Raw genomic sequence first — 20,060 nt, 5'->3', positions numbered from 1 at the left:
TTCCTTTCCCGATACACCTCTCCCTAATAATCTGGATAGCCGAAATGCAAAACATATAAAAGACTTGGTTGTTGAAAGCAATTGATGGATATCCACATACCAAGAAGCATTGATTCTGTTTATACTTCTAGTACCAAGCCCATACCTAGTAAGTTTCCGTAGAACAGAACATTAATAGATTGCGGGTGTGCTGCTATATTGAGTTCTTGTAGCTCTTTCTGTTTATTGATAGTACACTTCTTTACCATCATGTTCATCCCAACTTTGGATTACTACTGCAATGAAGAGCAAAGAAGATTCTTTTACGAACGTGCATTGCGCAACGAAATCTTAGGCTGCTATGCTCAGCCAGAGGTAATGTGTACTCTATATATTATTCTAGAACATCCATTCAACATGCAAAGAAAAGTATCTAATATAACGAGCATGTTACTCTTATATTATTATAGCTCCATGGCTCCAATGCACACGATTGGAATATCACGGCCACATACATTCCGGAAACAAATCAGTTCGAGCTCCATTCCCCTTACGACATCACTTTGTCCAAGCTCAGGATGGATTCTTTGGCGAGCACTGCCAACTACGCTGCTGTCATGGCACGCTTGGTTATTTATGAGCAAGATTTTGGTCTGCACCCGTTCTGTGTCCAAATCCGAGATTTGGAGAGTCAGCGTCCATTGTCTGGCGTAGCCATTCGCATGGTTGACCCACATCATCAACTTGAATATCATAGTAGCACTGACAAGAGCGGGTTTATTGTGTTTGATCGTCATCGCGCTCCACACGTGTCGTTGTTGGCAAAGTTTTTCCAGGTCAAGCCAGAAACTGGAGAATACGTCAGACCTTTTGATTACCAAGTCCATTATCCTTACGATTTCAAGTTGCACCAAGAAAGAGTTTTGAATCCTGTTGTGATCGGTATGTTGCTTTTGTTTTTCTTTATTCTATCATAGCCAGTGCAAAGTAATAGCAAATTAAAACAGTGTCGGCTATTATACTAGACCAAAAAAGACACATAGTGGAACGCAATGGAGCTGTCACAGTTACCTCCCACTCGTCCACCGTCCAACAACGGCCTGTCGCTCTTCACGAGCAATGCTATGTCCGAATTGAGAATGAAGCACCTATCAGTGATTATACAGCGCGTCAGTATCGTCACCTCTCGACAGTTGCGAGCGTCTATGCTTTACTCTTTACCCGTCGCAGAATGATGGGGCTGTACCAGCATCCGTACCTGAAAACGATGGAGTCTCCCAATCTTTCTGTGCGAGTCGATCTAGATCCCGCTTCTTCAGACCTTTCAAGGTAATAGGAAGTATTAATAGCTACAAGCACTCAACTAGGCGTATTAAACCGAATATAACGCTCAAACATTATTAGATTATCCTCATTCATTGCTTTTAAAAAATTCAGAGATGGGCGTCGTCGCGCTTACCATGACTATAATCACGACGTATTCACCGGTAAGTGATCACAATAGCAGACGGCTTTTCTGTGATGGCGGCAATGCTAATGTGTCACTTTAAAATGATTCTACTTTCGTCAGACTTGGGCCATGCTTATCAGTATTACCTTCCCCTCTTGACGGTACGTAGCAAAAACATAATTAACACTGCAATATAAATCTAAAAAGCAAGAAAGACCCATAATACTGATCCATCATTGTAAATTTAGAAGTTTGAAGGAGAAAACGATTTGCACGCCCAGAATACTGCCAGATATCTCCTCGAGACGTTCCGTGCCGTTGCCGCTGGCAAAGCCGAATTTAACGAACATGACAAATTGACAGTGTCCTACTTTTCTCAGTATTTGCGAGACCCACGAGCAAGTTTGCCTGTAGCCACGCGAGGTGCATTACTGAACTCAGAGGTCTTCTTGGGAGCGTTTGGGTTCCGTGCAGCGTACTCCATTGCCCGGTTACTCGAAGAGCTCGACAAGAACGGCCGATCGTGGAGCTCGATGCGCTTGAACATTAGCCGTGTTTCAAAGGCTCACTCGCAATACGTTCTTGTTAACAACTTTTTCCATACTTTGCACCATGCTACTGAAATAGAGGTTTCTGTACACCAGCGCAAGGCTTTGCAAACGTTGGCGTACCTATTCGCCCTACATGCCATGGATAGGGATATGTCTGAGTTCGTGGAATCTGGTTACATGACGACCACGCAAGCCAAACTGGTCAATGAGCAAATATTCGAGCTGGTGGGTCGAATTCGACCAGGCGATATTCCTGGAACTGATGCTTTCGGATTGCTTGGTTATTATAACCGCATCTACGCTGATGGACGTACTCATGGAGCCAGCCATGTGAGTTTCATGCCGCTTTGCTATTTAACTAAGAAATATATAAAAGAAAACATTGAACTAAGAAATGCTTCCATTTTCTGTACCATAGGTTCGCCAACAAACCCGCACAGAGGAGTCTGCGGAAAAGAAAGAGACATTCAAGCAGCATACTGTTGTCAAAAACAGCTATCAAAAGTATATGGACTCCTTTATTGATCCAGAAGTGGTTAAGCGTCCCAAAAGCGATTCAAAGCTTTGAATATTTCCAATATCTACGATTCGTATTTTACATTTGAATTAAAAAAGGCCATTATTGAATCACTTAAAAACTGTTGATAACGCTTTGCTCAACGATGCTAGCCTTTTGAAATAAACTCCATCATAAATCAAATTGAAAGGTATCTCTTGTCGTGTCACCATCGAATTTTTGTGTTAGACCTTCGTGTTCGCCCTGTTCAGAACATCCTATGCTTCACACTTTTTATATAGTACTTTCGCGTTAATCCTTTAATAGGTTACATCCACACAATTAGCAAAACGGAATTTAACGTGTACTGGTACTTTAGAGAGTAGTTTACGATCCAACGTGAGAACCAAGAAGGTTCGCAGCATCAAATAACGCCTCGCTTGTTCTATCTACTATACGGCAAGGGAAAGGGAACAAGAGTGTGTGTCACCATGCGCGCTGATGCCACGATACAACAGGAGTGCAAGTTTATTCGAAAACAATTTACAGGTTGTTAAATGGTGCGTAAAGTGGTGTAATAAAGAGTTGGTGGGAACATCGTTTATGTATCGATCATTCGTAAAGGCTATATATGTGTCCATTTATCTACACTAATAATTACTGCTTATAGGCCACAACGCGAAGACGCACATACATGATAAACCACTTGCCATCCTCTCGCTGGTATACAGGACGAAGATGCTCCATAATTTCTGCAAGAACTTCTTGGCGCTCTTGCTCTGTTTTCAATACTTCCAAGAAGGCGAATCCAAACGTCGTGAGCCAGCCAGCAATGTCCGTGTTGAGTTGGGTCATACGTGGCACTAGTTCAATCGAATCAACCCGGAATCCATTTGCCTCCAGCAGCTTGCTGTACTCTGCTTCTGAAGGGAAATACCAAGGAGACAGCGCCTTGCCATCGTGCCCACGGCGGTTCATTGCAGTAATGAGCGCGGTATGTACCTCTATGTAGCATTAATATAAGAGCGGTCAGCCTTTTGAACGTCATCATTATGTGTGCATATTGTTTCATTAAATTCGTACCGCCACAGTTCATGAAGCCTCCAAATTCAGCTACCATTCGGCCATTTGGTTTCAAAACGTGGTGAATACCCCTGATTGCCTTGGCAGGTTCCTTGAGCCAATGGAGGGCTTTAAGTTATTCTATTAGTATGTAACCATGGTTTCTGTTGCAGTTAAGCTATACACGCACACGAAACATAAATGAAAAGAGAGCTATTCTCCACTACTCACTGGCACTGGAGAAAACCGCGTCAAATGGTTCCTGTTTCTGTTCGTCAAACCAATCGTCGAGACAATGACCATCGGCGACATGGTATTCAGCAATGCCTTGCCTCAATTGCTTTGCCTTGGCAATCATGTCCGGACTAGCATCAATGCCCACTACGGTGTGACACTTTTGCGCCAGTTGTTGGGTCAGGACGCCGTCGCCACATCCAAAATCAAGGATACGCTCCGATGGTTTTGCGTCAAGTTTGTCGAGGATGATATTACCTAGCTTTGGGACAAACGAAGCGTGAGTATCGTAATTGGAAGCTGACCAAGAGTCCGTCATTGTGATTTTATTTGTAGTAGGAATAGTTATGCTTTGTTCCCGTCAAATTCGCGTTTCTTTTTCTTTATATATGCCCAGATCAAGATAATACCTTTGCCATCGATATTGACGGGCGTCGTACTCTGATTGGATAGACACATGATGATGCATATTGACCCTCAGAAGCGTATTGGACCCTAGAGTTATGGAACTTGACTCATACTCCTTTCAGGCTTTGAAATGTTGCTTTTGTAGCCATCATCCCTTCTTAGCATGATCGACTATCCGCCACGTCATGTACACGCTGCGTGGAACAGTGGTATTACAAAGCGATGTGTGTTTCTGGATAAACTTTTCTAGTATGTGATGTGTTTTGTAGCACCTAAGAAAAGCGTGCGTGGGGTTCTACCAAATTTCTCTTTCGTATCTATGCTCACTGGAGTTCGATTACATCTGCTATCACCCATTTACGGGGGAGCAGAAGCCTACCCCAAATTTTCAATACATTGCCAACTCTCTCACACCACTAAATTCACATGCTTCTAAACCCAGCGAAATACACACTACTCTCCTTCATGCCAGCGCTTTCCCCACACTTTAGGCACCATCTATAAAAACCCGCGAGTGGAAGCCCAACATTTTTTCCACGCCGAGCAACTCTAATTACTTTAACATTTGCAACTTCTTGCTAATTTCACTGTAAATTTACGAAATAAAAATAATGGGTGACGGTGACAAATTGAAGCAACTCGCTAGCGATCTCCTTTTGCCTGAGCTTGAACGACAGCTGGCCGCAGAACCTGAGCTCTGGCCTAATGTCAAGGGCTTGTTTATTGTCACTGTAGCAAAGAGACGAAAGCCAATGGCAAACTGGTAAATAACTCAAGAAGCAAACTTGGAATCTACTACCATATATTAGCTATTAATGACAACTATTTATCTTTGAAGGTATCTCTTACTCCAAGGTACATGTTTTACAAGGAAAAACCAACCAAAAAAATTCATGCTGACTTTATTTTCGATGCATAGGCAAGAATGTCAAACCTTTGATCACTGACAATGAAGAGTTGGCCAAGAGCTCAGCCAAAACCAAGGTCCGTGTTGTCAAGATCCAGGTTGAAGATGGTGACCTTGTGAACTTCATTACGGGTGGTATGACCGGTGTCAAGGCATACATGACCGGCAAGATCAAGGTCCGTGGTGATCTGATGCTTGCACAGCGCTTGGAAGAAGTCTTTGAGAAGGCCGGTGGCAGACAGGTAAGCAAATGCACCAAGGGCTCCGCTATAGTTCCTCTGTATACAGTATATTAACTACAGATGTCCGTCTTGAAAACATAGCGTGCCATGGACTTCATCAAAGAAAATGAACAACTCCGAGCATTGACAAGTGGCAAGGCAAAGCTGTAATAACTGTTCTTATTGTTTTAACCACTGTGCTAAACTATATCGTAAACAAAGGTTTGCTGTGCAAATACAGAAAACCAACTCTTTATTATAACTATCATTATGTTATGTCTTTTCTTTTGGGTGGGGGTTAAGTGCTAAAGGTGCACAAGTATTTATGTAGCGTTGTCGCAGTGGGAAAGGAGAAAGAGAGATTTATGTATGACAGAAAAGGAACCTATATTACATTTTTTAGAGTTGCATAACGCTTAGAAAGAACGGATATGCGGATCTTTGTTTTATGCTTGTTGAGCGTGTACACGATGCCTTTCTCCTTTCCGTACTGTTGCATGTAGATGTTGAGTGAAGGGAGAAGGGGCAATACATGGATCGATCGAAAATGATGGTGCTGATGATGATGATGATGTTGTTGTTGTTGTTGTTTGTTACTGGTCGTTTATGGAATGGCAATAGGTATAGTGCGATGCACACCTTAGAAATCCAAATCCATACCCGGTCGGGTTGGATCCAATCCGCCAGGCTGTCGGCCAGCCTCACCAGCATCGAATGCGCCCATACCAGATTGTGTGGCCTTTGCGTCTTCGAATGTGCGGTGGCGAATGACGTCCATATCAAACTTGTTCTTCAATGTGTTGATCTCTGAGATAAGTTCCGAGGTTGCGTCTTTCAATGCCTGACCCGGTGCTGTGCCAGGAACGGTCTGTACTTTGATCAAAAAGTTATGTTCGAGTGGATGAGGTACTTTGTAGCCTGCGAATAGTACGCGCGGATCCTTTAGCAGTTGCCTATCGACATGTATGTCAAAAGATATTTTAATTTACTATTAGCTCTCATTCTCGCCTATTCGCTCCAAAATTAAGTTTGCTTACGTTCTTAACATGTTGGCAAGCGTGTGATCTTCACGTTCGATCTTGAAAGTAGCAGCATTGGGGATCTTTGTGTCGACTTCCATCTCCACCCTTTTTTATTGTACATTTATCTTGTTAGAACAATTTTCAATTAAAAAAAAGCAATAGAAAAATATGAAGCGTACTTTCTCCGTCCCTCAGGAATCACGAATAGTTCGAAACGATCTGGTGCGTTCATTATGAATGCTATATAGGTATATAGTAACGGCTGATCCAAAGCTTTATATTAGAGTAATATAAAAGAAAAGGTATAAAGTGTGCTCTGCTGTGCCCACGTCACTTGAAATTTCGTTCTCTCCGGAAGCAGCAGCGCAAGATACGCGAGAAAGAAGAAAACCTGCCTCCGCTTACAACACTCTCTTTTCCCTCTTTTTTCAGATCAAAAACGTAAGCATTAATCCTTTTTTTTATTGGAGATCATCGTTATAAGTAAGAGCTTATTTTGAAATTTATAATATTATATACGACGACAACGAAACTAGCCCTCTTTTTTGGTTGATTGGAAGAAGAATCACTACAACAAGAACCACCGCTTAAACAAACACCACCTACCCACTAGCACTACCACCCACTAAAACGACGACGACAACAACAAATGTTGCCGCTTTCACTTTTACATACGGCTGCAGGCCATCCATTGTTGGTCGAATTAAAAAATGGCGAGACTTTCAATGGTCATTTAGTCAACTGTGATAACTGGATGAATCTGACGTTGCGTGAAGTCATTCAAACGTCACCCGATGGCGATCGGTTCTGGCGTTTGCCAGAGTGCTATATCCGTGGCAATACCATCAAATATCTGAACGTACCCGAAGAAATTGTAGATATGGTCAAGGAGGAAGAACAGAAACAGAGAGCAGCCAGACGGGACAATCGCCAAAGAGAGAACGGATACAACAGTCGCGGACGCGGTGGTGGACGAGGTGGTAACTATCGTGGTGGTGGTCGAGGCGGTCATCGAGGCGGCGGCGGTGGTAGTTCCGGCATGGGTGGACGACCATGATAATATATGATAGTGATGTAATAACTTTTTTTTTCTATTGTGATATATTCCCTTCCTCCTCCTCCTTTATCCTCTTTACGTTCTAACAAATCCCTTCGTTGACGCATATACAAACAACAATGCAAAACAAAAAGACATCATCTTTAAAGCATACATAATAATAAAAAATGGAAGAAAAAGAAGCTTACTATGATTGTAGACACCATTGTGCTCGTTGAAATCTCCCCTCAAATAGCTGTATCAATAAATTGCGTAGTTAAAGCTAATTCTTCCAATTGGTGTCTTCTATCGAGTTTTTTTAGTGATCAAACAATATGCATAAAGCGACGGCATGTACCATATGATGTACTTGATTAATCAATCAAAACTTCAAGAAGCAAGAATGAGTGAAGACAGCCATTGGGAAAAGTGCATACATACATCATATATCCGATACCATCAGATTGCTCTTCGGATGATTGTGAAATTTCGTAGGTCATACAGAAGATCATGTTATGTTGGGGACCGTGCTAAGAAGCAAGATAATGCCACGTAGTGATGTATGAAGTGATGTCTCGATATCGCTAAGGTCGACTAGCCATACACTGTGCATGAATATACCTGGATTGACCACTACTGAAAGTTCAAAACTCTGCCACGGTATTCATGAGTTAAAAGTGTTCATGTTAGAGAACGTGTAAACAGCACACGAAGATCGATGATAGTTAGAAAATGAGTTATTATTTCTTTTGTATTTAAAGTTCAATCGGTACATCACACACGACAACGTAACAGGAAAGAAGCTGCATTACATTATAATTATGATAAAAGGTTCGTGAAGTGTATACTATAGTACAAAAAAGGTAGGAAAAAGGTATATCAAAGAGAAAAATTGTAATATATAAAGGTGCAAAGTAGAGTAACAAAAGGAGAAGGGAGGGTGAATGTGTATTTATAGAGGAACATACTACCACAGCAGGAGAAACCAAGTAAAGAAGGATATTAAGGGCAGTTGGCTTTTTCACCCATAATGCAGGAGGCGTAAAAGATGTCACCCTCAACACCGCCAAGCTGGAAAACGGCCTTCAACAAAGCAGAGATACCTTGACCAGCAATCATACCACCAGCGACACTGTGCATAAAGTCGTCATATTGCTTAGGATAGAAGCGCTTCCAGATCTTGCCACCGGACCAGCCGAGGAACATTGAGAAAGGAATTTCCGGAGCAGGGTTGATCATGGCAATACCAATCGCCGACATAGAGGGAACATAGCGATGATACTTTTCGGGAATAACTCTGAACTTCAGTACAGGTACGATGACACCAATGACAGCACACACGGCAGTGACAATGATACAGTCGCGAGTTAATGGATCAGCGGTGCCAGTCAACAGCCGGGTCACTTGGAGCCATGCCATGACGGCCACAAGCTGGAACTCGCAGTTGGATGTGTCTAAATCGTCGTTGATGATGCAAGGATAGGCTTCAGCAAACAGGATGAAGAGACCTACGGCAATGCCAATAGCGGGGATAGAGGCGACGGCTTGGGCCAAGAACTGGGATCGAGGAGAAGCACCAACAAGCTGGCCGGTCTTCAAATCACCAACCATGTCGACAGACTGCGAGGCAGCAGAAGCAGCAATGGTACCAGCCATCAAGTTGTTCTTTTGCAGTTGCTCGGTGGAGTGGGCGGGCATGCCAGTAAAGACGAGCTGGGCCATCTTACCAATACTACCGGTAGGGTTGATATCGGTCTCACCAGACGACTGGATACCGACAAAGGCGAGGATGAAGGCGATAATGACAGCAACAATGGATTGGTAGACAGGCATGCCAAAGTATTCACCCATAATAGCGCAGGTAAAGATGATGGAGATAACAACGCCAGTTCCCCACCAGTAGACAGGGACAAGTTCTTCGGGCTTGAAAAGCTCATCGGTAACTTCCGGACGACCATTGGCACCAGAGACGGAGTCACTGCCGCGACGCAGGATCTTGACCTTGACAAAGAGGATGACTTCTCGGACAGCATAGAAGATTTCAGCAGCGCCGCCCTTGCATGCACGCCACAACATTTCGTATCGGACAAACAGTTCGGTCATGGAAGACAAGACCATAAGCGCAATACCAGGCCACAAGTAGAACTTTTGAGCCGTCTCGCCTTCGTCGCTAAAACCACCAGCGCCGATCCAGTGCCCCTTTGTCACCAAGGTAGGACCAATGATACCGTACAAGAAGATGGACGAAATGAAGAAACTGAGGACAGTTGAACCGGGTGTCATGAGACCAGCACCGAAGAATGGCCAGTCGAATGAGAAGTACCAACCCCAATCTGCATCAGCGCTCATCATGTTCTCATAGCCGGTGCTGTAACCAATCCACCAGAGAATGTGAACTATTACGCCGCACACACACACACAGGGGAGAAGCATAATCAGTAACTTTGTCACTCACAGATCAATGTAATCCCTTTCCTTCCACTCCATATAAACACGCATAATGCATGGATGCATGCAAGATGATCATAGGATTGTAGCTTACTAGTTTCAAAAAAGGGGACCCAGTAGGCAATCAAGGTCCAGATGAAAGTGATCATAAAAAAGATTCCCATCCACATGGCCTTACGCATGGCTTCACGTTCACCTTCGACACTATTGTGCAATGAGATGATGGTGGTAGCGGTAGCACGGGGAGTAGGGAAAGGTAGATCCTGGTTGAGGACAAAGTGTCTTCGGAGAGGGACGGCAAAGAAGAGACCATAAAAGGCGGCCGAGATGGTAAAGAGGACGAGGGCGGCGGCATCGTTCTTGGGTGTGCTCATCAGTCCAAGCTTGTACATAGCTGGTACACCAGCAACGAAACCGGCGGAAAGACCGCCAGCAGTGGTGGCGGCAGATTGGGCTGTAACGTTCTCCTTTGCACCAAAGTAGCCACCCCCAGCCCATAGTGGCAACACGCGCGACAGTGGTTTGATGATGGCGAAGGAGAAGATGGCACCAAAGAGCGAGGCACCAAAAGTCCAGCCGATTTTAAGACCGAGATATGTGTTTGATGCGGCTGTTGTGGTCGTAAATCATAGTCGTAGTCGCAGCAGTTGTATTTCGCGGTGAGATCAGTTAGTTTTCCGTCACATGAAAAAAACTCCGATTGGTAAAATAAGAAACAAGATACTTGCCTACAAGACAGCCGAGAAGAGAGCCTACGACAGATGCACGCCAAGTGAACTGCCACTCCTCGACGAATTCCTGACCTATCGGTCGGTCGTCCTTCATTTCAACTTGCTGATCCAGATCATACTGCTCTTTTTCCTTTGTGTCGACTTCGTATTCGATCTTTTCCTCCTCGGGTGCGGGTGTTGTTGTCTTGAGGTCCGCCATGCCTTATAGGATTATATACGATAATACGACTGAACCGTGAATAGAAGAGAAATAGGAGCGGGGAAAGACAGACAAAAAAGAAAATGGGAAAAAAAAAGGGTGAGAGAAAATGGTGAGAGAAAAGCAAATTGGTTTTATATGCTCTGTCTCGATTTCAACTGTGAGAGTACGCCAATGTTATTGCCTATGTATTGATAAGTGGCAGCAAGACAAGTGCTAACAGGCAGCAGCAGAAGGGTTCGTGCGCATTCGCCTTCCGGTTTGACGTGGAGAGTCTTTTTCAGGTAATTTCTGCTCGAAATGGCATTTCGCAGTCTATTAGGCGAGCTGGTGCGACCTAACAATTGTGGATGTGTTATCTTTTCTTCTCTTCTTCTGTTCGTGACATGGCTTATTATTATTGTCACTGCTAATACTACTCCTGCTACTGCTATGTGCAACCCATCACCAGCATCTCTCCATCCTGTGTTGAGCACCTTGTGCCTCAAATCGTACTTGCATCGCCTTTTTTGGTCTTCTCGTCCTGATTTGTTCGCTCTTTTTCTTTTCGCATAAAAAAGTTCTGATTCACTGATAAAATGATTGATGGTCGGACATAGAGTGTGGCGGAAGAAGAAAGTGTTCATTATTATCCGCCCTATTTCCTTTTCCCTTGAATATCAGTCATGATACGTTAATCCACCCTTTTCATGGTGTGACCTGTTCAATTTTGTCACTCGAGCCCAACAAAAGGCAAATTGTACAGCCGCTGCATGTGCGTGCTCCTGTGTAAAGACTAACCCACCAAGATGTATGTTGTGTGTCTCTCTCTTTCTTATCGCCTGCTGACAACCTGCTTATCGCACATTTGAATTGCGTCTCTCTTTTTTTGTGCTAAGCCCCGAAAGGCTGCCTGCAGCTGATAAAGAAATATTTCTGTACTGTATGCCTTGCGCTGCTTTTTGTCTCTCTGACTTTTCCCGTGAACGTGGGACAGGGCATACCAAAAACCACGCTGGATCACACGGTGTATTCTGATTTGGAGGGAAAACGGCATATGAAAGACAGCTCCTCCCTGCCATCTGCAACGCTCTTCTTAATGCGGGCGCATCCTTTTTTATGGTAATACAGGGAACAAGGAGGAGAATCATAAAATTAGACGCAGCAGCCGTGAATTTTTTGTGATTGCTTAATCGTAGGCTGACAGCATGTTCTCGATGACACTGGGACCCTCTTTGATCGCATCATCGAGGTTTGAAAACGGCAAACATTTCTCACCTTGGATGCACTTTCCATTTTTGAAATTGGTATGACATGTGACAACCAAACAGTTCAAAAAAGCTTTTCGTTGCTATGGGTACAGATTTAGCTATTTTTGCTATGATGGTAACGTTTGCTACCATGACAACAAATGCATTTTGCTGTCAGAAGATTTGGTTACTACTTACTTTGCTTATAGCACATTTACATAGAATTGGCTGTGGCAGCGGTGATGTGTTCTAACTGGTGGTCGGTATCTAAAAAGCATCTCTCACATCTCGGAAGATTTGTTTGCTAAGAGCAAGTTGTCCAAGTTGTACTAGCATCGTTGTTCGTACCATTATAACTCTCTTTTCTTTCTTGTTTATTTTTTATGGCTATCATGTAATGGATAAGTAGCATACTGACTTGAACAAAAGGAAAGATATGCCTTTGCGGATAATACATTTTCAATAGGAAAAAAAATCCATAATGGGTATCGGATCACACCATCAAACCATCATTGGTAAGGAGAACATAGAATCGTAATAATAAGCTTTATACAAGATGGTGCCACAATCAGCTACCCAATATGATATTCATACATACCTAGGCTGCTGACCCATTCGCCAGCATCTACTTTTTAAGAAAATATCGGAATTCAACGGCCTGGTATCGTTGGTATATTATTTTCGCTATGTTTTTACTAAAACATCCATGATGTGCTGTCATCTTTAAGCAATTTTTGCCAAACAGATTCGAAATAAGCCTCGTGTCGATCATGACCGAAGTTCATTTCTAACTGTGATATCAATTATCATCATCTCACGTCCAACTTCTACTTTACGGTTCAATGAAAATGACATTACAATTATTTTGTCGACTGCTTACATATAACACTGCTGTTGATGCTGCTGCGATTGTATGACTGTGCCATATCCTTTGCGTGGGAACAAGGCAACAGAAGCGGAGCAAATGAATTTTACGTACACATCACAAGGTCAATAGAGAAAGTTGCCGAGGATATGTATGAGACTCAAACACACACACACACATCCGAAAAAGAGAAATGCCTTTTCTTTTCTTTGTTCTTCTTCCACGCCAAAGCCTACAGCAGCTTTTCTAACAAATATATTGTTCTACCATTCAATTTTATAATTTCTCGTTTTAATATTATATTGGACTATCAGTACAAGACGCGGTGTGTGGATTTTTTTTAAAAATATGCGGAGAAGAAGCCCGGAGGGATAAAGTAAAAGGTACGAATATTTATATTGAGTTCCGTCGATGAGTACGCAGGTGCTTGACTTCATGTGGCAAGCCAAAGATAGCGTCACCGGTAATGTTATTACTGCTACTACTACTTTCCCCACTACTACGATCCCGTTCGCCAAACCTAACGACAACCTGTTTTGCTGCATCTCGTATCGTAAATTGATCCGCATGCGACTCGTCTCCCTGCAACTGATCCCGCGCCTCAGGCGTTAGACCCGTAACCAGCAACGCGATTTGCGAGTGACCCCTGGAGACGCCATCCACTCTATACAGACTTATCGACCACAGTGCAGCCCACCAACCCAGTGGTATTATCAGCGACAGTGCCAGAGGATAGAATGATTTCGGATCAATCTCATACACTGGATCTGTATCACGACAAACCGTTGGATCGAAGAAATACGAGAGTAGCATTTCGCCTCGAGGCAGTGTAATAGCCATAGCCAATCCAATATGCAAAAAAATCTCCCGAAAAAATTCCTCGACAGGTAATGTCATTGGACCCTCGTTGCTATTTCTACCCATCTTGAAAATGTTCTCGTTGTCGAGGATCAATTCTCGCATGATGCTTTGTTGTAGACCATACATGTTGGTAACGCTATACTTCCATTGGTATTCATGACCTGTGTCTGTATATTCGAGCGCCCATGTTGTGGTGTTGCCAAGATATCCATCGTAGTCCATATCAACAGGATAGGTGCCATAGACATTGGAAGTTATTTGGTGATGCGTATCTCCACCACTGTAGGATAGTGTGATATTAGTGAGATTCATGGCCGCGCGCAAGGTGCAGACACGTATTTCCGCTTCGTCGGGATGTATATCGGGATAATCGCCACCAATGCGACGGACAACACCTCCTCTATCGGTCAAAAGGACAAACGTCTGGTCACCAATCTGGTTGCGCACTTCGGGTAAAAAGTCCATCGTATAATTATCGCTGGCTTGATACGGAAAATCGGTAATGTTGTTGAGATCGTAATAGGTGCGGTTGTACATTGATCCAGCATAATACATGTGTGGAAATTCGCTATTGTACAGTGGTCGGTAGCCAGTAGAATCAGAAAGGACATCAGCAAGCGGATCCTTCCAGTATTCGCCCAACGTCGTCAGATTATTTGCATTTACGTCAACTATTTGTGTGTCCCAACTGCCTGGCTCACACTCCATGGTAACATGTGGCGTTGTCAGAAAGGGAAACGTGCAGTTGATAGCATCCGGAGCGCATGAGAGTGAGGCTTGCACTGACACATTCAGCATGTACTGTTTCATATAGAATTGAATTTCACTGTGTTGCATAAGTCCTTTGATAGAACGTGGATCGTTTGAGCGATATTGATAGGTGGTCTGCTCGCCGGATTCAATTGAATTTGCAAGAGGATAGTAATAACTATCTTCTTCGCAGATTTGGGTTGGAGTCGGTGTGTGTGAATGCAAAACTTGCTGTGCAGCAGGTGGAATCGCTAATAGACCGAGCGAGAATATGATTGTTGCAATAATTACGCTATCGAACTTTAAAAATAAAATCACTCGTAAAACACCTAATAAAGGGTTAAAAATCAATATGTATTAAACTTTCTAACACTTTCAAAAGAAAACTAAATGTTGTACAGAAACTAATACATTACCGCCTATACCGCGTGAACATGAATCATATACATCCATTAGGCTCAACTGACTTTCCTGTTTCTGAAAACGCAGCCACTTGTATTCAGAAACAGCACTACACGAAATTTGAATATGATATAAGTTACCACCGACATTACATATTCATCCATCAATAAAACTGAATATTGCTTAAAAAAAAACCTTACTATCCAATTCCTCCACTGATGAATGTGACAAGAATGGTTACGACAAGTGCCATTACAGTGGGGTAAGCCATACCAGCTTGTGTGGTGCCAATCGTTTGGCCATTGGCACGAATATACACCATAATCATAACACCGATCAAAGCGACGGTCACAATCATGTTTATAATAGGGAAGAATGTTGTCTGAACAAAACTACTCGAGCTGTATTTTTCTCGGGTCTAAATCCATTGTTATTGTGATAAGTGTCCCATAGCTTATATAGTGGTAATTTATTGTTTCCTCTAACCTTCGGTAGTTTTTCTCCTGGTCTTCGTGTCGAGGAATTGGCGGATCCATTGGATGAAAATGAGAACCGGTCTTCTGAGCCACTATAGCTCATCCCATCGTCATCGTAATAACGTACCCCTCCTTGGCTGTAATGGTAAGTTGGTGGCGGAGCTGTATTGTTGGTGATCGATGTTATTGATGAACGTCGCTCTCGGTGTTGATGTCGGTGATCATTGTCATCAACGCCCTCTTGTTCATGTCGTTGTCGTGATATCCTATCTTGCTCGTGCTGTTCTCCAGACACAGTTGACATTGTTGTTATTCAAAGAAGAAAAAGGGAGAAAAATAAAAACAACTGCAACCCACAATTGAAAGGAAGAAGAAGAAGAGAAAGAAACGGTAGAAAAACAAGAAAGATGTTTGTTCAACAATCGCTACTGGCTTTATGGCTATCCATTCTACTTTTTTAAAAAGGGCATGGAATCGTGACTCTATACATGTATGAATTGGTAGTACATACATCTAACACGAATTGACTTGACTGAAAATAGAAGGATTATTCTACCAATACGTTAATTATATGTTGCCGTTCTCAAGTTATTGGAAAAAGAAGGAGGATAATACGCAAGTGTTTGCGTGTGTGTATTATCAAGAAGTAAAGTGTGGCACAGTTTGACTGATTATCTATAATTGGAAGCGTACATATCTAAGCCTTATCATGTGAGCAAATGTGGAATAAGCAACGCCTCATGATGCTCAACTCCTTTGCTACGCCACGTTAACAGTACAGTGTCTGACTCCAACTGTAGTAGAAAGATCACCCTTTCCTTTCGTAGTTTGGAATATACATAGAATGTATAAATGTGTACAATAAACATTAATAGTTTAAATGTAATGCGAAATATATTCTTATCACTTTATATAATTACACGTCCATTTATATGATACATTAGGCTAACAAAAGTTTGGGCTCGCTTGTATATGGTATTTGTTGTTATCGCGTGTGTGAATGTGTGTGATAGAGAAATGCTTCCCTCTAATACGTCAAACTTTCAAACACACAAGGAAAGAAGGGTTGATTTTAATCACGATAGCGTGGCATATCAACACCAGGAGCAGAATCATCATCCTCACGACTGTTAGGCTTCCGTGTCGTAGTCGTGGCAGCTGCACCAGCAGTAGCTTGATCAGTCACGATCGACTGATGATGACTTGTACCACTGCGATAGGCCTCAACTGCTGTATCGTATGAAAACAAAGGCGCACTGCTGGTATTGTTGCTACTGCTTGACCAGCCATACTCTCCATTGTTGCTTGTTGTCATCAATGACATGCGGTATGGATCACCATAGAAATCGTCGTCATAGGACTGAACCGTATCCATCATGGGTGACGACAAACGGCGTTGCTGTTGTTGAAGCTGGTTAATCCGCTCGCGTCTTTTCTTTCGCCGCATGAAAAATACAATGCCTGCAACTGCAAGGCCAAGTGCCACAGCCCCGCCGATAGTAGCGCCTATTATGACGTTTGTGTTGCTTGAACCCTGGTCGATCGCATCCACTTCAGGTAAGGTAGGAATGACCGTTCTATGTAGATAATGACGATTATTTAAACGAAGCGAGGAAAGATGGTATAGTAGTATTTGGTTAACATACACTTCAGAAACGTAGGTGGTAGTGGTTATCGTTTCTCCATTTCTCACAATGACCGTTTCAGTCGGCACAAGTGTCGTGGTTGTGATATAGCTCACTGTGGTTGGCCTTACGCTTGGTGTTGGCTCGAGAATCATACTGCTAGTCGGGGAAGGCAGTTCATTCGAGGTGGTTTGCGTCTGCTCTACTGATGTGGTCGTGGGTGTGATGATCTCTGATGATGTACTACTAGTTGTTTCTGGCGGTGGCGTAGTTGTTACTGTAGGATCTATTGACGATGTTGCTGACGGTGGTACATCTGACGTGTCAGAAGAAGGTGCTGTAGTATCTTCAACGGAGGATGTCGAGGTTGTTGTCGGATCCTCAGTTGTGCTTATGGAAGGGTCTGAAGAAGAGGAGAGCGGTGGATCGGGTGATGCAGTTGTGGTGTCAGGTACGGAGGCGGTGGTCGTCGGATCGGGTTCCGAAGAGGTAGTAGAAGGTAATGGTGGTTCAGTGGATGGATCTTCAGACGGAGATGCTGTAGTAGCACTTTCATCAGGAGGTAAGTACGTGGTATCCTCAGATGGAGAAGAAGTTGTTGTTGAAGCAGATTCAGACGGCGGTGTTGTAGTGTCTTGACTTGGTAAAGTTGTCGTATCTGAAGGAGCAGGGTCCTCTGATGTTGTCGAGTCATTGGGCGCCTCTGTTGTCGTGGGTGCTGGTTCGACATCTGCAGTTGTAGGATCATCTGAGGGTGCGTTGTCTGTCGGAGTGGGCTCCGGTGCCTCAGTAGAGGTTGGTATTACAGGCTCTTCAGCAGATGACATGCTAGTAGTAGTAGTAGTAGTAGTAGTAGTAGGAAAGCTTTGAAGAAAGAAAAGTGACGGATAGCGCAAACAAATAAGAAAAAGAGGCGTAGCTGTGCAAAGAGGAAAAGAAAGAAGGAGAGAGAAGAACAACAACAACGCGAAATCGAAAGTTCTTTATCGCGAATATGTTTTTAGGTGTGCTATGCTGATGTATACATATGTGCTGTTGTGTACTGTACATTCCCATCTGACTTTGGCGCCAAAAATAACTTTTATTTTTATTTATTTTGTTTACAAACGTCTTGGGATTGCGAGAGGTGTATGTTGTTGCAATATCGTGTAATAGGTTGTTGTTGTGTGTGTGCGTGGTGCGTAGTGTGCGTGTGTATATATCATAGAAACAGTCTACTTTCTGTACCAGAGACGGGTGATCTTGGTCTGTTGTATAAAAATAAAACAAGATTAGCCTTCCGCTATTCTCCCGCTTCTTCTTCTGTCTTTCCTTCTCTCTTGTATCCATCGCTCCCTGTGATCATCACACTTACTCTTCTCATCTTCTTTTGCAACTGGAAGATACCGTATAGCAGCGCCTCAGCGGTGGGAGGGCAGCCAGGCACGTACACATCCACAGGGACAATACGATCACAGCCACGGACAACAGAGTACGAGTAGTGGTAGTAGCCACCACCGTTGGCACAACTGCCCATGGAAATCACCCAACGTGGCTCAGGCATCTAAAAATATTCACACATTTGAGCATTAAAGTTTTCTTCTCCTCTCTTTTTATATCCGTCGTTTCCGTATTTATATATTCCTGCCCTCCTTCCCTTCATCTATCCGTCACTAATTACCTGATCGTAAACTTTACGGAGAGCAGGAGCCATCTTGTTGGTCAAAGTGCCAGCGACAATCATGACATCGGATTGACGGGGCGTGGCACGGAAAATAATACCGAAACGATCCTGATCGTAACGAGGTGTCGAACAATGCATCATTTCCTATGACATGTCATTACAATATTTTTTAGTTTCTTCCTTCTCTCCAATGTACATACGCATATACGCTGTTTCTGTTATCAAAATAAATCCTTTTGTCCTACCAAAGCACAGCATGCCAAACCGAAGGTCACGGGCCAGAAGGAACCTTCACGAGCCCAGCTTACAACGCGATCGACCGTCGACAAAATGTATTCTATATTTATATTAAACGTTGAAAATCGTTGTGCAAAAAAAAAAAGTCAATATACGATCGATTTCGTCTGGATCTTCGATTGTTGCTGTTGTTGCTACTGTTGTTTATTTCTGTGGATTTGTAATAAAAAAGTGGGATAGAATCGAACCTGCGCCGTTATTGGGCTTCAAAGCAACGTCTTTAATTTCGTCAATGTTTCGAGTAACTTCGGTCGAAACAGCACGCTTCGACACGACAGACAATGCTTGAGGTGCAACGGTAGTTGCTATAGAAAATGTTGATAATCGAATGTTGAGTATATGAAATTGATTATATATGCACGAGTCGCATTCTCTTTGTTGCTGTTGTTGTTGTAAAATGCTGGGGTGAAAAGCCGACTACTTACTCAAAGCACGCTTGGCAGCGTGCAATCCAAGTGCAGTCATTGCCATTGTAAATGAGATCTTTATTTATAAAAGAGAGAGGGGGGTTAAAAGTTAATGGGGGAGAAGAAGGCACGAAGAATCTCAAGCCAATAGAGCGCTTTGCTGTTTTTTTTTCTTGTTAGACCACCCGTCGTCTATTCTGTCGCCGAGATTAAAAATTTGTGACGTAACGGTTAGCTTTGATCACAATAGTGTTCTTGACTTCCAATTTTTTCGTATGCAGCCAATAAGAAAGGCGCTTGTAGTTCTCAAACCCACACAAGTGAAAAGAATATTTTCCATACAAGTAGCTGTTTGGTTGTAATAGTTCGTTTTCTTTTTCGGTATAGCAATGAGTAATAAGAATTATCAGCCGGTGGTTGGCAATTTCTCTGCTAAAAAATACATTTACGCTTTACATGCAGAGCAAATTAGTAATTCCGTTAGCGAAAAAGAGGGCCGTTGACCAAGTGAAAATGCTGTTAATAAAATAAAAAAAAACTGTAAGCGAAATAATGATGTCGTTGACCAAATAAGGGGCCGTTGCCCAAGTGACGATGCCGTTGACGAAATAAAATGCTGTAAGCAAATTAGTAACACCGTTAGTGAAAAAGGGGGCCGTTGACCAAGTGAAAATGCCGTTAGCGAAAAAAGGGGCCATTAGCGAAATATAATGCTGTTGGCCAAATCAAAACGTCGTTGGC

General features: G+C 43.0%; 9 protein-coding genes across 9 annotated transcripts; 3 read left to right on the top strand and 6 right to left on the bottom strand.

The window, feature by feature from the left end:
* The first annotated feature begins 75 nt into the window (after positions 1–75).
* Positions 76–2,686, top strand: BDB00DRAFT_843828 (uncharacterized protein). The gene is made up of 8 exons (XM_053124985.1): positions 76–148; positions 213–354; positions 450–921; positions 1,005–1,308; positions 1,417–1,466; positions 1,550–1,590; positions 1,678–2,310; positions 2,399–2,686. Exons 2-8 carry the CDS (start codon positions 250–252, stop codon positions 2,546–2,548), a joined length of 1,755 nt encoding a protein of 584 aa, XP_052975578.1. The 5' UTR covers positions 76–148; positions 213–249; the 3' UTR covers positions 2,549–2,686.
* Positions 2,687–2,890: 204 nt separating this feature from the next.
* On the bottom strand, positions 2,891–4,175 carry BDB00DRAFT_947371 (S-adenosyl-L-methionine-dependent methyltransferase). The gene is made up of 3 exons (XM_053129532.1): positions 3,770–4,175; positions 3,560–3,667; positions 2,891–3,480 (listed from the first exon to the last, which is right to left on the bottom strand). Exons 1-3 carry the CDS (start codon positions 4,089–4,091, stop codon positions 3,134–3,136), a joined length of 777 nt encoding a protein of 258 aa, XP_052975577.1. The 5' UTR covers positions 4,092–4,175; the 3' UTR covers positions 2,891–3,133.
* Positions 4,176–4,791: 616 nt separating this feature from the next.
* Positions 4,792–5,479, top strand: BDB00DRAFT_770870 (uncharacterized protein; the record flags this gene model as incomplete). Its single annotated transcript, XM_053119920.1, has 3 exons — positions 4,792–4,905; positions 5,105–5,329; positions 5,411–5,479. The coding sequence occupies 3 exons, from the start codon at positions 4,792–4,794 to the stop codon at positions 5,477–5,479; spliced, it is 408 nt and encodes a 135-aa protein (XP_052975576.1).
* A 469-nt stretch (positions 5,480–5,948) lies between these two features.
* On the bottom strand, positions 5,949–6,562 carry BDB00DRAFT_791194 (DNA-directed RNA polymerase; the record flags this gene model as incomplete). The annotated part of the gene is made up of 3 exons (XM_053121022.1): positions 5,949–6,261; positions 6,346–6,435; positions 6,510–6,562. 3 exons carry the CDS (start codon positions 6,560–6,562, stop codon positions 5,949–5,951), a joined length of 456 nt encoding a protein of 151 aa, XP_052975575.1.
* A 158-nt stretch (positions 6,563–6,720) lies between these two features.
* Positions 6,721–7,761, top strand: BDB00DRAFT_630764 (uncharacterized protein). Its single transcript, XM_053118093.1, has 3 exons — positions 6,721–6,813; positions 6,944–7,404; positions 7,522–7,761. The coding sequence occupies exon 2, from the start codon at positions 6,980–6,982 to the stop codon at positions 7,385–7,387; it is 408 nt and encodes a 135-aa protein (XP_052975574.1). The 5' UTR covers positions 6,721–6,813; positions 6,944–6,979; the 3' UTR covers positions 7,388–7,404; positions 7,522–7,761.
* Positions 7,762–8,085: 324 nt separating this feature from the next.
* Positions 8,086–10,954, bottom strand: BDB00DRAFT_843819 (OPT oligopeptide transporter protein-domain-containing protein). The gene is made up of 3 exons (XM_053124984.1): positions 10,543–10,954; positions 9,909–10,424; positions 8,086–9,762 (listed from the first exon to the last, which is right to left on the bottom strand). Exons 1-3 carry the CDS (start codon positions 10,742–10,744, stop codon positions 8,369–8,371), a joined length of 2,112 nt encoding a protein of 703 aa, XP_052975573.1. The 5' UTR covers positions 10,745–10,954; the 3' UTR covers positions 8,086–8,368.
* A 3,105-nt stretch (positions 10,955–14,059) lies between these two features.
* BDB00DRAFT_630714 (uncharacterized protein) lies at positions 14,060–15,907 on the bottom strand. Its single transcript, XM_053118092.1, has 5 exons — positions 15,338–15,907; positions 15,052–15,269; positions 14,866–14,960; positions 14,366–14,778; positions 14,060–14,267 (listed from the first exon to the last, which is right to left on the bottom strand). Exons 1-5 carry the CDS (start codon positions 15,629–15,631, stop codon positions 14,172–14,174), a joined length of 1,116 nt encoding a protein of 371 aa, XP_052975572.1. The 5' UTR covers positions 15,632–15,907; the 3' UTR covers positions 14,060–14,171.
* A 307-nt stretch (positions 15,908–16,214) lies between these two features.
* On the bottom strand, positions 16,215–17,871 carry BDB00DRAFT_843813 (uncharacterized protein). Its single transcript, XM_053124983.1, has one exon. The coding sequence runs from the start codon at positions 17,777–17,779 to the stop codon at positions 16,400–16,402; it is 1,380 nt and encodes a 459-aa protein (XP_052975571.1). The 5' UTR covers positions 17,780–17,871; the 3' UTR covers positions 16,215–16,399.
* On the bottom strand, positions 17,717–19,469 carry BDB00DRAFT_843812 (NADH-ubiquinone oxidoreductase). Its single transcript, XM_053124982.1, has 6 exons — positions 19,338–19,469; positions 19,101–19,217; positions 18,861–18,952; positions 18,613–18,759; positions 18,307–18,495; positions 17,717–18,199 (listed from the first exon to the last, which is right to left on the bottom strand). Exons 1-6 carry the CDS (start codon positions 19,381–19,383, stop codon positions 18,167–18,169), a joined length of 624 nt encoding a protein of 207 aa, XP_052975570.1. The 5' UTR covers positions 19,384–19,469; the 3' UTR covers positions 17,717–18,166.
* Positions 19,470–20,060: the final 591 nt, after the last annotated feature.

The sequence above is a fragment of the Zychaea mexicana genome (genome assembly GCF_025766255.1).
Source record: "Zychaea mexicana strain RSA 1403 chromosome Unknown BDB00scaffold_90, whole genome shotgun sequence".
Classification (NCBI taxonomy): domain Eukaryota; kingdom Fungi; phylum Mucoromycota; class Mucoromycetes; order Mucorales; family Lichtheimiaceae; genus Zychaea; species Zychaea mexicana.
Note: the sequence above shows the minus strand (reverse complement) of the source record. Positions and strands in the feature narration are given on the sequence as shown.